This window comes from Dermacentor albipictus, chromosome 2, assembly GCF_038994185.2.
Source record: "Dermacentor albipictus isolate Rhodes 1998 colony chromosome 2, USDA_Dalb.pri_finalv2, whole genome shotgun sequence".
NCBI lineage: Eukaryota > Metazoa > Arthropoda > Arachnida > Ixodida > Ixodidae > Dermacentor > Dermacentor albipictus.
The window spans coordinates 31022273-31042185 of NC_091822.1; the positions used below are offsets into that span (position 1 = coordinate 31022273).

Consider the following 19913-nt stretch of genomic DNA (forward strand, 5'->3'; position numbering starts at 1 on the left):
ATGCTGCAAGGCTAATAAACGAGATCAGGCGACTTGATGTGCCACGTGAGCATGATCGACGACTTCACGAGCGTACTCAGTTGCAACACGTGGCACAGAAGGGAGGATGGTGTCCCACGGCAATGTGGGGTCGCGACCACACAAAAGATAAAAGGGGGAATAACCTGCAGTATCATGTCGAGACGAGTTATAGGCAAACATCACATAGGCCAGCATGGCGTCCTAGTTGTGACGGTCATTAGAGTCGTACGCCGACAGCATCTCTGTGAGTGTTCGGTTGAGACATTCCGTAAGACTGTTCGTTTGTAGGTGGTAGGCAGTGGACAGCTTGTGCTCAGTGGCACAAGAGCGGAGGAGGTCGTCGATAACTCGAGACAAGAAAGAGCGGCCGCGGTCTGTAACTGCCAAGGTGCACTGTGGTGGAGAATGATGCCATGTAGGAGAAAATCGGCGATGTCTGTTGCACAACTAGTCGGCAACTCCTTTGTTATCGCATAGCATCTCACGTAATCAGTAGCGACAGCGATCCACTTATTCCCTCTAGTCATCATCTAAAAAGGGCCAAGCAGGTCAAGGCCTACGCGAAAGAATGGTTCAGGGGGAACTTCAATTGGGTGGAGTCGGCCAACAGGTGGCAGCGGAGGCTTCTTCAGGCGTTGACACAATTCGCAAGTTGCAACATAACGACGCACAGAGCGGTAGAGACCCGGCCAGAAGAATCGGCGTCGTATGCAGTCGTACGTATGCAAAACTCCAAGGTGTCTCGCTGTCGGTGCATCGTGAATTTGTTCGAGAGCGCCGGATAGCAGATGACGAGGAAGGACAAGGAGCAACGCAGGGCTGTCAGGGGTGATATTGCAGTGGTAGAAGATGCCGTCATGCAGCATGAGCATGCGGCACGTGCCGTCAGTGCTGCCAGATTGCACGCCAGCGATGATGGACTGTAAGGGTTTGCCAGGTTGTTGTTCAGCGCGCATGACAGTCATGTCAGTAAAAGCAATGACGCAGGTCACCGAATCATGCGCAGCAGGGTCAGGGGGATCCACGGGGTGACAAGAGAAGCAGCCAGTGTCCTTGTGGAGGCGTCCAGTCTCTTAAGTGGCAATAAATGAAAATTCCTGGAGCAGCAAAGCCTAGAGACCAAGCCGTCCTGTCGGGTCCCGGAGGGAAGACAGCCAACAGTGTGTGTGGTGGTCTGTAACGACCAAAAACGTGCGGCCGTAAAATATGGTCGGAACTTGGCAACAGCCCAAACTAAAGCCAAGCACTCCCACTCGGTGACAGAGTAATTTCTCTCTGCAGGTGACAACAGGCACCTGGCGTAAGCTATGCTGCACTCGATACCATTCTGTTAGGCGAGAACAGCGCCAATGCCATGGCCGCTTGCGTCAGTGCGGATATCAGTCGGTGCAGAAGGATCAAAGCAGGCAAGTATGAGAGGAGGAGGAGGATGGAACGTTATTATTGCAGAAACAGTTGTGCGGTTTATTCCCGGGTGGTTCCCTCTGACGGGGCTCCACTGGCAATCGCGGCTCGCCGGGCCTGGTAGGGGTGATCAGAAACCCGATGAGAGCGGCGAACACGTGAGCCTGCTCTGGGCCCCACGAGAATGATGTGTTCTTCTTTAGAAGATCTGTCAAAGGCCGAGCAACATCGGCGAAGTTTTTGACAAAACGGTGAAAGTAAGAACACAGGCCGACGAAGCAGCGCACGTCAGAAGCAGAACGTGGCACAGAGAAACTGCGTGCGGTGTGAACTTTTTCCAGATCTGGTTGGACGCTGGATGTATCACGAGGTGTCCCAACACGGTAATCTGCCAGCTCCCGAGTTGACACTTCGTGGAGTTCAGTTGGAGGCTGGCTTTTCAGAAGACCACAAGAATGGCAGCGAGTCGGGTAAGATGGCTGCCAAACATGGGAGAAGAAACAACGTTGTCAAGATAACAAAGACAGGTGGTCGATTTGTAGCCTCGCAGAATAGAGTCCATCATACGTTCAAATGTCGCAGGAGCATTGCATAGGCCAAAGGGCATAACTTTGAATGGATATAATCTATCCAGCATGATCCAGCCATCTTCCTCCGGTCCATTTCATTTTCATTCCTTAAAGACCCCCTGACGGGGTATTACGTAAGGGATGGGTTACACAGAAATAAGCAGAAACCATGTGTTAATCTATGGTTAATCTATATCAGTAGCGATATGACATAAGGTCTTTTGTAGCACATGCTAGAAAAGAAGTGTTAGACAATGTGGTATTTCTCCAAATCAGGAAACAATAGTTAAGATGTGATAAGAAGAGTGTGTTATAAATTAACAATTTTACGGATGCAGGAAGGTATCAAGCGCGCACGAGGAGTGTCTCATGCAGGCAACGATATCAGCCATAGGGTCGGAGCGCACGTGAAAGCGTGGCTGGCTTCACTTAATTCATACCGCCTATGTAAAGATATTGTTGACGTGGCACGAAATCGTACCATTCGATGCCTTCTCCCAAATTCATCAAAATGAAGTGTTTTGTCATTCAAATTTGCTTTTTTTGATGGCCTGATAATTAGGAAAATTTGGCGGCCCTCGAAAAAAAAAAAACAAATGTGAAGGAGAAAACAATCCATTTTGATGAATTTGAGAGTCAGTGATGAATGATACGATTTCATGCCACATAGACGGCATTTTCACATAGGCGACACGAATTAGGCGAAGCCAGCCTCGTTTTCCCATGCACTCCGCCTTCACGTCTGATAGTGTGGCTTGCACTGGGACGCTGCCATCAGGAAATGTGCCGCCAGCAAATGCTTCGTCTGTCTCTCACTTGAACAGGTCATGAAAACTCCAGATTACGCAGCCTTCAATACTAAACGTGCAGGAGGACAGCTTACATGATGCCATGCCATCTCGAAACGCCCACTCTTTGCACATGCGGCAGATTACCTCTAAAGCAGGGTGCGTGACTGCGTATAAGCTCAGCCACACTTACAGCCATGCGCAGCCAAAGCCGAAAGGCGCGTCAAAATTCGCGACGGGCTTATGCTAACTTACCCTCCCCCTCCCCACCCCTCGCATACACTTGATCACATTACCACGAGCTCGCTCCCCTCCCTTCTCTTTGCCTTTGCTCACACAGGGAGGCAGCATTCGTGAAGCAATCTTTCTTTCTCACTTGTGCACACTTTCACTGACACCTAAAGCACAAAGTGCGCGGGGCATGATAGGATCTTATCGCACTTAGACTTTACACGGAACACCAACACGGTACGGCTTCACTTCGGAGGTCGCTGTTGTTACGCCGCACGCAATTTGAGAAGTGCGTTTGCACACAGCTGCTTGTAATTAAATCATATGACCATCTGCACCCGCAGAAGTTCCCATTTATTGTCTCGGCATTCCTTTGTGGAAGCAAAATTTCAGCACATTGAAATCACATACAAAAACACTTGGTTATTTTGAGGTTCAATTACATGGTGTTCTAGGACAAGAGATTATGAAAAGTTAAATACTTTGTTATATAGAGAATTTCGTTATATTGAGGTTCATTATATTGAGGTTTATTTGTATTTCTCTGCGTCTTGCAAACTTTGCAGCTTCGTCTCAGGCGACACAGCTTTGTGCTTTGTCAGAAGACTGCCTGGTGTCTGCTGCGATGCCGCTGCTTCAGGCCCATTGTCGCGGTGCACTTCTGCACTTCAGTGACGCGGACGCAAAGCAACTATCGCCATCTTGTAGAGCGCTGCGCCAACTCTTGGTGCTCTCCGTGGCTTTCACAAACTGCATGGGGGTGGGGACACTCTGCGTGGCAGATATGAACTTCCATAGACAAACTTGTCACCTTATCTTGGCATCGTTTCTTTAAGGTGACTTAGCAATGCAAATGTTGCAATTATTCTGCATAAAAAATGCCGTCTAGATGGCAAAATTTTGATCGTTATATCTGACATGCAGTAATAACATTGTTTTTTTTGTCATAGCACTAATACCTTAGTTGATATCCTCAAATAGTCTCATCATTATAACCGATATACCATGACAACTGGACTTCACTGTACCACAAAACAGAAAACAATACAGCAAGTCCTTGAGAGTTAAAGGGACACTAAAGGCAAATATTAAGTCCAGCTAAAGTGACAGATAAGTGCTCTAGAATGTCTAAGGCATCAATATTATCGCAAACAGAGCCTTAATAATCGAGAAATTGAGGTAAATGCAGGACATTGTTAGAGACTCCCCCGGGACATTCAAGCACTTGCCCAATGACAAAAGCACTCCTGAGTTAAATTCTATCACTAGGACTCAACCATTCATTGCAAAAAACATCCTTCTATCGTATTATAAGATGAAATAAAATGCTGCTTGTCCAGTTCTATTTCATTTTTGAGAAAAAGAACTGATTGAAATTACCCTTGACAACGATGCGGGTGGTCAGAATGTTTCATTTTCGATTGACTCTGTGCTGCCCACGCTTTCGCGTTTTACTAGTTTCGTTATCGCGTAGTGCTGCACTGGTTTTGCTGGCTCACAAAACTCACACAAACTGCAAGTAACAGAGAATTCAACTTCCATGTAATGTCGCGGGAACGCCTGAACGGTCTACACCACTTGACCAAAAAGCAGCTGCAACGGCGAATCCACAACTCTGTCTTGGCTAAGTAGTGCCGTCTGTCGGGCGAAGTTTTATTCATCGATGGCAGCAAAGGGTGGTGATGGTACAAGCAACATCACCACTCCCTCGGTTGGGTGGCGGGAGATTTGAATTTCAAAAAAGGCATTCAGACCCTCCAGATGCAATTTTCTCGTAAACAAAGTTTTCTTGGTGCGAAACAAGCATTGCGAGGCTTCTGGAATGGTGTCTAAACAGTCCACGTTGACTTAGTACTTGCTTTTAAAAGCTCAGCCTTGCCACATCAGGCAGCAAAAAGAACAGTAATTAGAGTATGTGCACAGCTATAATTGCATGAACTGTGCCGCATAGCTTGCTGGAAAAGAGATGTCTGGCAGGGAAGCACCAACACAGCCTCACAGCAAACAAAGGAACACTAACGTGATGAAGAGGGGCTTGTGTTCACGGGACACATCAAGGATGGTTGCAATGAGATGGCCCACGCTGGACGGCTGGGTGGCCAGCAAGGAGTCAACAAGCTGCTCCACCAGGTGGCGCGAGGTGCTGCCATGATACCGGGGAAGCGTCAGCCGCAGCACTTGGCACAGGCCACGCACCACAGGGTCCGCTAGGGATCCTGAAACGCACATCAGCATGCAACAGACAGATTTTGATTTCAATAAAGCTGTGTCCCATTTCGAAATTCAAGCCTGTAACATCCTGAAAAGGCTAACAGCACAGAAAATAATTAGTTGACATATTTCAAGAAAGACTGGAAATGCCTTTTCTTTAAGTTGTTTTTCGAACCCTGCAACAGTTTTGAAAATAAATGAAATTCTTCAACTAAGGTTTTAAAGCACGTCAGCAAAAACAAAAACCACATAGAACAGAACCTAAGCTCTACTGCAAGATCAGGGAGCTCTGGTAACAGTAACAGATCCTTACTACTGTTGCCTAAGCCCATTCTTTTCTCGAAGTACAGCTTCCCTCTTGCGCTACAGAAACTTAGTTGTGCTGCCGGATCGCTGTGACAATCACTAGAGGTCGCCATCATTATAAGCCTATTTATTGCTTTTGCAGATGAGGACATCTCCCAGCGATCTCCAATCACTCTTTTATTGTGCAAACTGACATCATCTTATGCATGCAAATTTCCTAATTTCATCACATCACTGATTTCTCTGCTGTCCTCGACTGCGTTTCCCTCCCCTTGGACCCCCTTCTCTAACTCTATAGACCACTGGTTACCCAACTTATGCATTGCATGGCTTGCCCAATAGTATTCATTTATTTCTCTAATATAGACTGGAATATCAGCTACACCTGTTTGCTCTCTCATCCACAACACTTTCTTGCTCTCTTAACATTAAGGATAACATTTTCTGTTTCATCGCTTGCTGCATGGTCCTTCACTTCTTCTCAAGTTTCTTTGTTCACCTACAAAATTATATGATAGCACCGGTAGAATGCAATGATTTTACACATTTCAAGGATAGCAGTAAACTGCCATTCATGACTTCCTAATGCCCTATCGTATGCTTTCCATCCCACTTCTACTGTAAATTTCCTTCTCAAGACCAAGGTCCCCTATTAGTAACTGGCCTAGATAAAAAATATACTGACACAGATTACAGACGCTAACAGCCAATTATGAATTCTTGTTCTCTTGCCAGGCTACTGAGCATTACCTAGCACTAGACGTACTGATATCGATACCCAGCACCCCCACCGCAGTAATGGTACACCAGAAAAACTACCAGAAAGAGTAAATAAAAGATCTCTTTATTTAATGAGCTTGTTCCCAGAATGAAAGGCAAACCTCAAATGAGAACGACAGTGGCGAGCATGGTATTTAAATTCAAATTTAATTATATCACTCAAATAGGTTTGGTATTTGTGCATGCATATCAAAGGAGGAGGCTGTTTTGTATAACAGTAATAACTCTGCTTAGCACAATGTAACAGATCAAAACGAAACAGCACACAAGCCTACGGCATGCAAGTAAAAAATGTTTCCTTGCCTGATGGCGTCGAACAGGCGGCCATTACACCATAAGGCCAGAATTACAACTGTTTGTTAACATCACCAGGGAATTAGTGAAGCTAACACATTTCTTCTTTTTTTCGAGTGTTAAGTGTAGAAGCTTGAGAAAATGGACAGATGTCCTCGCCTTCAGTCCGTTTTTATAAAGCTGTGCTAAACACTACAAAAGACGTACTAACAGGGCATCAGCTAAACACTTGCAAGGTTAATTTTTCTCTTTTTTAGCTCTCAACAAGTGTCCATGTGGGAATGAGCATTTGGTAGTCCACACATCGAGTTGCAATGTGCCCTAAAGTGATATTTCCTACTTATCGCAGAGATGTTTTTTACCACGACGCTGCCAATCTAATAAGAGTGCCACAAAAAAGCGCACTACAAAACTGCCCCTCAGTTTATGCAAATCATGTCCATTGTACTGACACCTGCACAAGCAGTCAGGCAACTCCACTTTCTCATAGCACCGTTCCTTTTTATGTTGCACTCTTTTTTTCCATTGTGTACACAGTAACAGTGTGAAAGAAACAAATCACGAAGGCACAACTGATTTGCAAAAGCTGCTTGAAGCAAATGAGAACAGTGCGTCTTTATGAACTGTGGAAAATATTGCAAAATGTGGCAGACAAGGTTCTAAGGTGAAAACATGCTCCTTGCAATGAAACTTAAATATTCGTACTCACAAAAATGCCCAAAGTCAGTCAGATGACCACTGACTGTCTCCTGGACAAGTTACAGTACAGTAGAACCTCATTAAAGGGACTGGGAACCGATTTTGAAGGACCCAGTTTTTGATGGCGCAACAAAACGCTCATCCTCAATAGCCCCAAAAGCACACAGAAATTTTGTAAGCAGAATTATTCTATCTGAGCAATCTCTCAAAAAATTGGATCCTTTATGTCAGCAACAAAGACAAGTGAGAGCGACACCCATAGGCCATTTTACTGATTGGGAAAGCAGAACGATGGGTGAATATCGCAGGAGTGAGTGCAACTTTCAATAACTATATGCATGTTGACTTTTTCACCTGTTCCAAAAATAAAATGCTACTGTAACAAGTTGCTGCATCTGTGGCTGCTGTAAATCCTAGTGCCAGCTAGTGGCAATGTGGTGCCCTCTTCTGGACATGGGCGCAAGTTCTCAACACCACCACTATGACCTCAGAGAACAGGCTACAGCATGCACCATCCTATCTCAGAGGACATGCACCACTTTTCTATGCATAACAGCTGAAGGTTTAGCTGCGCATTGCAAAGAGAACAAAATTAAAAATTGAACAAAATTTACTGCACTGCAAAGCCGAGGAGCCGCGCATGCTAATACAGGTTCACGTGATAGGGCATCCTATTTGTGGTGGCGTAGAGGGTGCAGCGGTGGCGTAGAGGTAGAGCATCCACCTCGCATGCAAGAGGATCGTGGTTCAAATCCCGGTGCCGTGCAATTTTCCACTGGATAAAAAAAAATCCACGGGAAAATAAAATTGCGTAAACAGGCCTGGCGTGTAGCCTGATCCCAGTGACCAGAACCAGCAACGCCCTCTCTCACCAGAGCATGATTGGCCACCCTGGTGCAGTACTTGGCCACAACCTTCTACATAAATACAACAATGAAACCCCAGCCATCAGTCCCCAGCAGCTGCAAAGCAACTGACCACAGTAGCGGTCAGACCTTTGATGCAGCAGGGGCGTGCTAAGAATCTCTGGCTCCGGACAGCCGCCATTAGAATCTGAACCTGGCAACATTTAACGCTAGACGTTATCTAGTGAGGCGAGTCTAGCTGTGCTATTGGAGGAATTAGTGGGCAGTAAATGGGATATAATAGGGCTGAATAAGGTTAGGAGGACAAAAGAAGCATATACAGTGCTAAAAAGCGGGCACGTCCTGTGCTACCGGGGCTTAGCGGAGAGACGAGAACTAGGAGTCGAATTCCTGATTAATAAGGGTATAGCTGGTAACATACAGGAATTCTATAGCATTAACGAGAGGGCGGCAGGTCTTGTTGTGAAACTTAATAACAAGTACAAATTGAAGGTCGTACAGGTCTATGCCCCTACATTCAGTCATGATGACCAGGAAGTCGAAAGCTTCTATGAAGACGTGGAATCGGCGATGGGTAAACTCAAAACAAAATACACTATACTGATGGGCGTCTTCAATGCTAGGATAGGCAAGAAGCAGGCTGGAGACAAGTCAGTGGGGGTATATGGCATAGGCTCTAGGAATAGCATGAGAGAGTTATTAGTAGTTTGCAGAACGGAATAATATGCAGATAATGAATACTTCTTCCACAAGTGGGATAAACGAAAGTGGACGTGGAAGAGCCCGAATGGCGAGACTAGAAATGAAATAGACTTCATACTCTGCACTAACCCTGGCATCGTACAAGATGTGGACGTGCTCGGCGAGGTGCACTGCAGTGATCATAGGATGAAATGAACTCGAATTACCCTAGACCTGAGGAGGGAACGGAAGAAACTGGTACATAAGAAGCCGATCAATGAGTTAGCAGTAAGAGGGAAAATAGAGGAATTCCAGATCAAGCTACAGAACAGGCATTCGGCTTTTAACTCAGGAAGAGGACCTTAGTGTTGAAGCAATGAACGACAATCTTGTGGGCATCATTAAGGAGTATGCAATAGAAGTCGGTGGTAACTCCGTTAGACAGGATACCAGTAAGCTATCACAGGAGACGAAAGATCTGATTAAGAAACGCCAATGTATGAAAGCCTCTAACCATACAGCTAGAATAGAACTGGCAGAAATTTCAAAGTTAATTAACAAGCGTAAGACAGCTGACATAAGGAACTATAATATGGATAGAATTAAACATGCTCTCAGGAATGGAGGAAGCCTAAAAGCAGTGAAGAAGAAACCAGGAATAGGCAAAAATCAGATGTGTGCGTTAAGCAACAAAGCCGGCAATATCATTACTAATATGAATGAGATAGTTCATGTGGCTGAGGAGCTTTATAAAGATTTATACAGTACCAGGGGCACCCGCGACGATAATGGAATAGAGAATAGTCTAGAGGAATTTGAAATCCCACAAGTAACACTGGAAGAAGTAAAGAAAGCTTTGGGAGCTACGCAAAGGGGGAAGGCAGCTGGGGAGGATCAGGTAACAGCTGATGTGTTGAAGGATGGTGGGCAGATTGTTCTAGAAAAACTGGCCACCCTTTCCACCGCTTTTTAAGGATGGGTGTACCAAAATACATATACCAGATCCGGCTTCTTTCAATATATATATATAAAACTTGCTTCTTTAGTTCTGTTTACAAGGAGTTACACGCAGCCTCCCTGATGGCTACATGCGGCTGGGTGCATTCGGCCTGGGCTGCTGTTCCACAACATGTCGTACTGCAGTCAATTGCCAAATGTAGAATTTTGCTGGTCGACGACGTGCAGTGGGACCGTAGCAGCAATGACGATGGCAGCACTACTAAAGACGAGTAGTCCAGTGACCATGCCAGCTACTAATAAATTTTCGTTATGGTATGTACCCTCGCGTATGCTTTTTCTTTTTTTCCCTGTAACGCGATATGGAGGGGTTCACTTACATTCGACTCCACTTACAATCGTGTAAATACGACATGTCTCGCACACTCCTGTGAGCCATCTCATCGAGATTGCGAAGGGTGTCCTCGATCTCTCCGAGGTGTGCCGGGAACCAGCCGATGGTGTGATGCTGCAGCGGTGCGGATGTATTGACTCTTTGTAGTGCTTGTCTTATAACGGCTCCTTTCTGAAAGGCTTTGACGGCCGAGCGTGAATCACTGTAGAAGTGGGTGTTGGTCGGGTCTGTGAACGCAAGTGCAATGGCGACCTGTTCTGCTATCTCGGACTTGTGGGTCTTGACTGTGAGAGCGCTTCTGACTTGACCTTGCATATTGACGGTGGTGACAACGAAGGCTTTTTCGGAGCTGTGCCGTGTCTACAAAACAGGCTAGGATCTTCTTATCCCGTATTCCGCGCAGGATGAATGATCCGCGTGCCAGCCTTCTGGGTTGATGGTGTGCAGGGTTCATGTTCCGCGGGAGTGGGCGAACCGTGTAGGAGTTGCGTGTGTCTGTCGGAATGGTTTGGTATAGATTCTCAATTGCTGTGGTGTCATGAACTAGTTTGGCTAGGATTTCTCTGCCCGGTTTGGTTCCAGAGAGTTGTCAATCGAGCCCATTCTTGAGCTCCAGCAATTTCTTCAAGTGTATTGTGTACCCCCAGTTGCAGCAGGAGCTCTGTCCCGGTACTCTTGGGGATTCCCAGCGCTAGTTTGACCAGCTTCCTCAGTTGCACATGAGTTTGTCCTTCTCCGCTACCTTCCATCTGTGCATGGCCGCCTCGTACGTTAGGTACAGCATGAAGGCATGTGTTAGCTTGAGGAGATTTTCTTCCTTAAGGCCGTGTTGTCTATTGGCTACGCGTCGTATGAGATTCAAGGCATTATTCGACTTTGTCACGATCTTCTCCACTGTAGCGGCGTTAGAGCCATTGCTCTCAATGAACATCCCAAGGACTCTGATTTTGCTGATGTGTGGAATGGTTCCTCCGTCTTTTGTTCTTAGAGTAACGACGTGTGTGTCTCTGATTTCGTTCTTTGGTTTGGGACCGCTCCTCGATGGTTTGTAGACGAGGAGCTCCGACTTCGCAGGCGAACATCGCAGGCCAGTGGGAGCGAGGTATTCCTCGATCACGTCGATCGCTTCCTGCAGAGCGCTTTCAATTGATCCCAGGCTACCTCCGGGGACCCAGAGTGTTACATCATCGGCGTATATCGTGTATTTGGCGTTCTCGATTTGATCCAATTTCTTGCCTAGGCCGGCTAGCGCAAGGTTAAAAAGCGTCGGAGAGATGACAGAACCTTGCGGGGTGCCCCTGCCTCCGAGTTTGTATTTCTGGGACTTGATTTCCCCTAGACGGAGGGTGGCCGTTCTGTCACTCAGGAATGATTTTGTATAAGCGTACAGTCTAGTGCCGAGGTCAAGGTTAGAGATCGTGTCGAGTATGTAGTCATGTGATAAATTATCAAAGGCCTTTTCGAGGTCTTGCCCTAGGATTACTCTCGGATCTGTGTCAATGATCTCATGTTTGAGGAGCCTCATGGCGTCTTGGGTGGATAGCCCAGATCTAAAGCCGATCATTGTTGCAGGGTAGATATCTTTTTCATCTATATGTTTCGAGAGCCTGTTAGGGCCGCATGCTCGGCTATTTTGCCGACGCAAGACGTCAGCGAGATAGGTCGGAGGTTATTGATGTTGGGCACCTTGCCAGGCTTTGGGATAGACCTCTGACAATTACATCAATAATACACAGGTTAGCAATGCAGGCAACTAAATCTGCAAGCATGGGCAGAGAATAATGGCATTTTGGGAGAACTTCAGAATGGCTTCAGAAAGGTAGGCATCTGGATGATAACTTATTTGTCGCGACTCAGTGTATTGAAATATCCAGAATAGAAAGGAAACCGTTACATGTGGCCTTTTTAGGCAAAGCAGGAGCGTATGGCAACGTAGACTACAACATTTTGTGGGATATTCTGGAAAGAGAAAGCTTAGGCGACGATTGCCTACAGCTTTTGAGGGGGATTTACCTAGAAAATACCGTTTGTGTTGAATGGGAAGGAATGAGGAGAAAGTTAACATCAACAAGAGACTGAGGCAGGGGTGCCTATTATCCCTACTGCTGTTTATTATGTACATGGTGGGGATGGAAAGGGCACTAGAGGAAAGTATTTTCAGGTTTAATCTCTCGTACAAACAGACGGATACAGTAGTAGAAGAGCAGCTTCAAGGGTTTGTTTTATGCTGACGACATTGTGTTCCTAGCTAACAACCAAAGTGATACGCAACATCTGGGTAATATTTGTGGACAGGAAGGCGAGAATTTAGGTCTGAAATTTAGCGTCAACAAATACAGTGTTATGGTACTTAAAGAAAACAGTGAACAGACAGTGCCAATTCAGGGTCAAGAAATGCCTCAGGTAAAAGAATATACATACCTTGGTATATGGATAAACGAAAGCAACAGATATATGGAAACACAGGAAAAACAATAACAGTAAAGTGGAAGAGAAATGCAGCCATAATGAAGCACAGAGCACTATGGGGATACAATAGGTACGAGGTGCTCTGGGGTATGTGGAAAGGTTTAATGGTTCCAGGACTTTTGGAAATGCGGTTGTTTGCTTGAAATCGGGGGTACAAGCAGAACTCAATGGGAACCAAAGGTTAGTGGGTCGCCTCGCATTGGGCGCTCACCGGAAGACTACAAATGAAGCTGTGCAGGGTGGCATGGGCAGGATAAGCTTTGAATTGTGAGAATCTCATAGTAAAATTGATTATGATGTCTGTAGTAGAGATTAGTAAGCGGCTATTGGAAGATGGGTGAAAGTAAGGAAATGACAAACAACGGAGGTGTGCAAAAACAAAGCTCAAATTGGGGTTCAGAAAGTTAGGTTTTTGGTGTTCATCGTGGTTTCTTTCTTTTCCTTTCCTTTTTTTTTCTCTTTTTAACATAGGTAGGACATTAGGCAATATAATAAGACCTTGGTGGAGCGACCAACCGTCCCGTTCCGAAGGGGACGCTCATAGCATCCATCCATTAATCTTGCAATTTCACACAAGGCGCCGAGAACTTCTCCACGGTATGTCGGCCCCACCTGCCCCTTTTCTGAGTCAAACAAACCTACAGCGTGCAAATGAATCACTACAGAAGCAGCAGAAAATCAAACTCCACCCACTACCGAGAGGTAAATCAGACACAAAAAGCATAACAGATTGGGTAGCTAAACTTGACCATTGCCCTTAAAGTTACCTCGCCATCCCCGTCTACAGGATCCTTAATATTTGGCTGCGCATGTTCAAAAAAATATTTTGCATTCACCGCTGCACTGTTCTTGCTCAAATTTTACAGAAGATCACACTTTCCTGCCTACTTCGTTTAGTATAACACTTGGCATGATTAGTCGCCTGTTTTTCAAGTCGCCTAATGTTTGTGTTAAAAAACAGGCGACTAGCAGAGGGTGCTAGAAATCTCTGGGTCTGGACAGGCTGCGAATGGAAACTGACCCTTGCAATGTTTAACACCAGAACCCTCTCGAGTGAGGCTAGCTTAGCAGGACTCTTTGAGGAATTATCAGACATTGTTTGGGACATTATCGGTCTTAGTGAGAATAGAAGAACTGGTGAGGCTTACACATTGCTAAATAACGGCCATGTCCTCTGCTACAGAGGTCTCCCAGATAAGAAGCAATACAGGGTAGTATTCCTAATTCATAAGGTCATAACGGGCAACATCGACCAATTCTACAGCATTAATGAGAGGATAGCTGTAGTCGTAATCAAACTTAATAAGAGGTATAGATTAAAGGTAGTACAAGCCTACACTCCAACATCCAGTCACGACGACGAAGAAGTAGATCAGTTTTATGAAGGTAATGAATTAGCAATGAGAAAAGTGCAAACTCAGAATACAATAGTAATGGATGACTTCAATGCAAAAGCGGGGAAAAAGCAGGCGGGTGAACAGGCAATTGGCAACTACAGTGTCGATTCTAGATACAGTAGAGGTGAGATGCTGGTGGAATTCACAGAAAGGAATAAGCTGAGAATAATGAACACCTTTTTCGGGAAACATAGCAACAGAAAGTGGACCTGGAGAAGCCCTAATGGTGAAACAAGAAATGAAATTGATTTCATACTTTCTGCCGATCCCAGCATTTTGCAGGATGTAGAGGTGATAGGTAGGGTAAAGTGCAGTGATCATAGGTAAGGGAGGGATAGGATTCACCTTAATTTGAACAGAGAAAGAGTAAAATTGGTCAAGAAAAAACAGGTCACCTTAGAGGCAGTAAAGGTAAAAGCAGACAAATTTAGGCTGGTACTTGCAAACAAATATGCAGCCTTAGAACAGAGAGATGATGATAACATAGAGGTAATTAATGAAACCGTAACGAGGCTGGCTTTAGAGGCAGCAATTGAAGTGGGAGGCAAGGCACCAAGGCAACCAGTAGGCAAGCGCTCCCAAGTAACAAAGGACCTAATAAACAAACGGCAAAGTATGAAAGTGTCCAACTCAAGAGATAAGAGAGAACTTGTGGAACTGTCAAAACTGATCAACAAAGCGAAAATAAGTGATATTCAAACATATAATGTGAGAAAGACTGAAGAAGCTGTAAAAAATGGACACAGCCTGAAACCAGTGAGAAAGAAACTTGGCATAGGACAAACCAACATGTATGTGCTGAAAGATAAGCAGGGTAATATCATCAGCTATCTCGAAAATATAGTAAAAGCAGCGGAAGAATTCTATGCTGACCTGTACCGTACCCAGAGGACTCTGGAGTACTCTATTCAAAATAATAAACAATACACAGAAACTCCTCCTATAATGAGATTAGGTCAGAAGGGCCTTGCAAGTCATGAAATGGGGAAAAGCAGCAGATGAGGATGGAATAACAGTCAATTTAATCAAAGATGGAGGACCCATGATGCTAGGAAAATTGGCGAGTCTCTATACGAAGTGTCTATCGACTGCAAGGGTCCCAGAAAACTGCAAGAATGCAAACATTATACTAATCCACAAAAAAGGAGACAACTGAAAAATTATAGGCCCGTTAGCTTACTACCAGTATTATATAAAATATCTACCAAAATAATCTCCAATAAAGTAAGGGCAGCACTGGACTTTAGTCAACCAAGGGAACAGGCTGGCTTCAGGAAAGGATACTCTATAATGGATCACACCTATGTCATTAATAAGGTTATCGAGAAATCCGCAGAGTACAAGAAGCCTCTCTATATAGCTTTCATAGATTACGAAAAAGCACTTGATTCAGTAGAGATACCAGCAGTTATAGAAGCATTGCGTAATCAAGGAGTACAGACCACTTACGTAAATACCCTGGAAAATATATACAGAGATTCCACAGCCACCTTAATTCTACACAAGAAAAGTAGGAAGATACCTATAAAAAAAGGGGTCAGACAAGCAGACACAATCTGTCCAATGCTATTCACTGCGTGCTTGGAAGAAGTATGCAAGCTATTAAACTGGGAAGGGTTTAGGAGTAAAGATCGACAGCGAATGCCTCAGCAACCTTGGGTTTGCCGATGACATTTTTCTATTCAGCAACGCTGCGGAGTTATAAAATATGATTGAGGACCTTAACAGGGACAGTGTAAGAGTGGGGTTGAAGATTAATATGCAGAAGACAACGATAATGATAAATAACCAGGCAAGGGAACAAGAGTTCAAGATCGCAAGTCAGCCTATAGAGTCTGTGAAGGAGTATGTTTAAATAGGTAAACTAATCACAGGGAATGCTGACTATGAGAAGGAAATTCACAGAAGAATAAAGATGGGTTGGATCACATACGGTAGACATTGTGAGCTCCTGAATTGGAGCTTACCGTTATCATTGAAAAGGAAAGTATACAGTCAGTGCATTTTACCAGTGCTGACATATGGGGCAGAGACTTAGAGACTGACAGAGAAGCTTGAGAACAAGTTAAGGACTCTGCAAAGAGCGATGGAATGAAGAATGCTAGGCATAGCTTTAAGAGACAGAAAGAGAGCGGTTTGGATCAGAGAGCAAATGGGTATAGACGATATTCTAATAGACATGAAGAGAAAAAAAAAATGGTGCTGGGCAGGTCATGTAATGCGCAGATTAGATAACTGTTGGACCATTAGGGTAACAGAATGGGTACCAAGAGAAGGGAAAGCGCAGTAGAGGACGGCAGAAGACTAGGTGGTGTAACAAAATTAGGAAATTTGCGGGCGCTAGTTGGAAACGGTTGGCGCAGGACAGGGGTAATTGGAGATCGCAGGGAGAGGCCTTCGTCCTGCAGTGCACATAAATAGGCTGATGATTAATCATGCCAAGTGTTCTACTAAACGAAGTAGACAAGAAAATGTGATCGTTCTGCAAAATTTGAGCAAGAACAGTGCAGCGGTGAGTGCAAAATCTTATTTGAACACGCGCAACCAAATATTCAGGACCCTGTACTCATGCCCCCCATTCGGCATGTACAAGATGCAGCTGAAATGCAACTTCCTATAAACGTTTACAAAACCGGGCATTGGTTTTTCGAGCCATAACTGTAAACAACTACTCATCGCGCTACCAGGCAGTTTATGTTTTTTTTATTCGAAGGCGCCCGATCCCGCGAAACGCGCACGCAGAGATTCCTCACCAGCCCTCGGACCATCCAGGCACTGCAATCCGCCCACTTCCTACCTCGCAAGAACCCATTCAGGAACTTTGATGCCACGCTTGGTCGAGCAATCGTAGGGCCGTTGCAAACAACCCGCTACAGGCGCGAAACATATTTGGAGCGTATTATTAATTAGACTAACGTCACCAGCAGGTCATAGTACTCAACGATTGAGTAACAGGTACCGCAGTAGCAACAGCGATAGCTGAAATCGTCGTCGTCTTCGCAGACAGAAAAACTCGCCGGTCGAAGTTGTTCATTTCGAAAAGACTAAAGAATTTCCCTCGCGAACGTCACGAGTAACCGGAGACGCCGGTACGCAAAGTCGACAACACGTGCAATTATCGAGGCCGGTGCCGCATTGTGACGGTGCAGGGAACTTCAACTTGGCGACTCGAGAACCCGCTGTGACACGTCACATCGGGGAAGTGTAGGCCAACAAATGCGTGATCTCTGCTCCAGAATACGGGCAAACTGCGGTAGATTTTACCTGTTTTTGCCGCTTCTTCCAGCTGGTAGAAGAGATCCTTGCGAGTGACAAGCTTGGACGTTTGCACTTTGACCGGCAGGTCTTTAAATACTGAAGGTACCTGCAAGAAAATTATGTTTCCTTGTGAACACCGACCCCTTTCAGATAACGAATGCGCTCGGAGCAGCCCTATAACGGCAGCAAGATTTAAACTGCACTAAACTTTATTGAAAGGACTTACTTCCACTCCTGCCATGACCACTATCCACGGGCTGCACTCACGGCGTGGAAAAACATGACGTACGGCGATGACCATGGCGATGCGGCAGCGGGCGATGCTGGGAACAAGAACTGAGCGTGGTTGGCGCTGTGTCCAAATCCTCAACTCGGGTTGTAGATTCGGACACCACGCTCAGTTTTTGTTGTTCATTACGCATGCCATAAAGTGATGCCCTCTGCAGTCAAAACGCTGCTTTGAGAGGCTATTCTTTTACAAGTCGAATGCGCCGAACGCGATTGCGGGAGATAGTAACCAGTGAAACACCTAGGCACGTAGGCTTTTGGACACCGTCTGCAGCATAGAGTTTCCTAGGAAACTATGTATCGCGTAGTATCGCGGTACTGCGTGAATTTCCTTAATTTTTTTTCTCCTCTTCTTCTCCTTTTATTCCCTTTACCCCTTTCCCCAGCACAGGGTAGCCAGCCGGTACTTACACTGGCTAACGTCCCTGTCTTTCCTTCTCTTTGTCTCTCTCTCTCTCTCTCTATGGTCTGCAGGACGCGTGCGTCTAAATCATAGAGTTACTGTACTGGTCTAAATGACAAGACGTCCATTTGAGGGATCGCCAGCCGTTTGTGCGTAGGCTCGTGTAAGAGCGGGCACGAGAGAGAAATGCTGGGGGTTTTTGCTTCTTGCCTAGGCACTACGGATAAGTTTTCTTTGCGCGCGTTTTATCCGTTTGTCCCATAGAGTTTCCTACAAAAGGTTTGTCCCCAGGCATGGCGGCATTGCTATGGTGGCTCCTTCTAGCCACCATAGCATGGAGCACGGAGGAAGGAAACTCAAGAGACGCCCTGACGTCACTCTTTGTGAAGCTAAAGTGAAGCCGGAAGTTGGCGTTGCTCATGTCGTTGCTCCGCCTATCGGGCCAGATCTCCTCTCTTGTTTACATTTTTCGCAAAACCACGCCGCGCAGCGCGCAACCGTGCTGCTCGGACCCGGCCGCTACATGTGTCTGGATCATATGGTCTCCGCGATGGCAATTGTTGCTGCTGTTGAGGCGCACGTACCTAGGCAGCCCTAAACACGTGCGTAGGGATTGACCTTGTATGCTCTCCAAAGCGCGAAAGTTCATCTTGCATGCATTTGACAACACTGGTAGACTGTAATGTAGGAGTCCGAGAAACAGTACCTTGTACAGCTTCGTCATAGAATGGACTGGTGTACCCCAGTTTTTCCCGCAGAGAAAATTGAAGACCTGTGCAATGGCAGCTAACTTCTTCAGATAGACGCAGTGAGGGTTCCACGAGAGGTTGCGGTCAATGATTACACCCAGAAAGCGATGCGTCTTAACATAGGATACAGCTTGACCATTGATTGAAACAGGACACAATGGCATTTGTTTGCGCGTAAAGCCAACCAATGCGCACTTTCCAGGAGACACACTGAGGCCTTGTACTCGGAGATAGGACGCCGTCATGGTTGCCACCTGCTGAAGTCTGGCTCGTACCTGAGGGCGAGTCACCGCAGAGGCCCAGACGCAAATGTCGTTTGCGTATATTGAGACATGAACTGTCTGCGGTAGGTACTCTGCTAGTCCTACCAGGACGAGGTTGAGCAAAATAGGTCTCAACACTCCACCCTGCAGCACACCACGGCAGATGTAATGTTCTCAAGTGGGCCATCTTCGATGTGTAGGAAAGAGCACCTCTCTGTCAAATAGTCCCGAAGCCACTGGTACATCTGGCCACCAACTCCAACAGTCTCAAGGGGTATGGCCTCATGGGCGACGTTGTCATATGCTCCTTTTATATCTAGAAAAAGTGGCACTGACAGGCGCTTGATGCTTTATTGTTTTTGGACCCAGGTTACGATGACGTTGTCGATAGATGAGCGACCTCGACGAAAGCCCGTCATGGCGTCTGGATAGATGTTGAATCGCTCTAGGTACCATTCCAAGCGGGCAAGAATCATTCTTTCCATCCCTTTGCCGACGCAGCTCGAAAGCACAATCGGACGATATGATGAGAGCTCAAGTGGAGACTTTCCAGCTTTCAGAATGGGGATCAAGCGACTCTATTTCCATTGTTTATGAACGGCGAAAGTGTCTGCTGACGCTGGAATGCAGGTATTCCTCATCCAAAACGAAATAAACTCGCTAAAGTAGTGAAATGCAACACTGAGGTGTTGTGCGCGGGCGGCGAGTATGTCGGGAGAGTTGATGTTGACACACCAGCTGTTGAGAATCTCGTTTGTGACAAAATTCGGGCCTCACACTAATGAGCTTGCATGCTATAAATTGATAAAAGTAGCTTATATCACCTTCAGTCACGGGGTGCACATTTGTAGACGCCACCTATTTCTGCCATTTCTGTGCAGTGGT

The 19913-nt window shown here is 45.8% G+C and overlaps 1 protein-coding gene across 2 annotated transcripts in view; it reads right to left on the reverse strand.

The window, feature by feature from the left end:
* Positions 1-17702, reverse strand: part of l(3)80Fj (lethal (3) 80Fj) — a 372965-nt gene extending 355263 nt beyond the window's left edge. The window contains exons 1-3 of one of the 2 annotated variants that reach the window (XM_065426472.2): positions 17552-17702; positions 17332-17431; positions 5034-5229 (exon numbers count right to left, since the gene is read on the reverse strand). In XM_065426472.2, the coding sequence (XP_065282544.1) occupies positions 5034-5229; positions 17332-17431; positions 17552-17626 (371 nt within the window). In that variant the 5' untranslated portion in view covers positions 17627-17702. The remainder of the gene's footprint in view (positions 1-5033; positions 5230-17331; positions 17432-17551) is intronic. The other variant, XM_065426473.2, reaches the window with a different exon arrangement.
* Positions 17703-19913: the final 2211 nt, after the last annotated feature.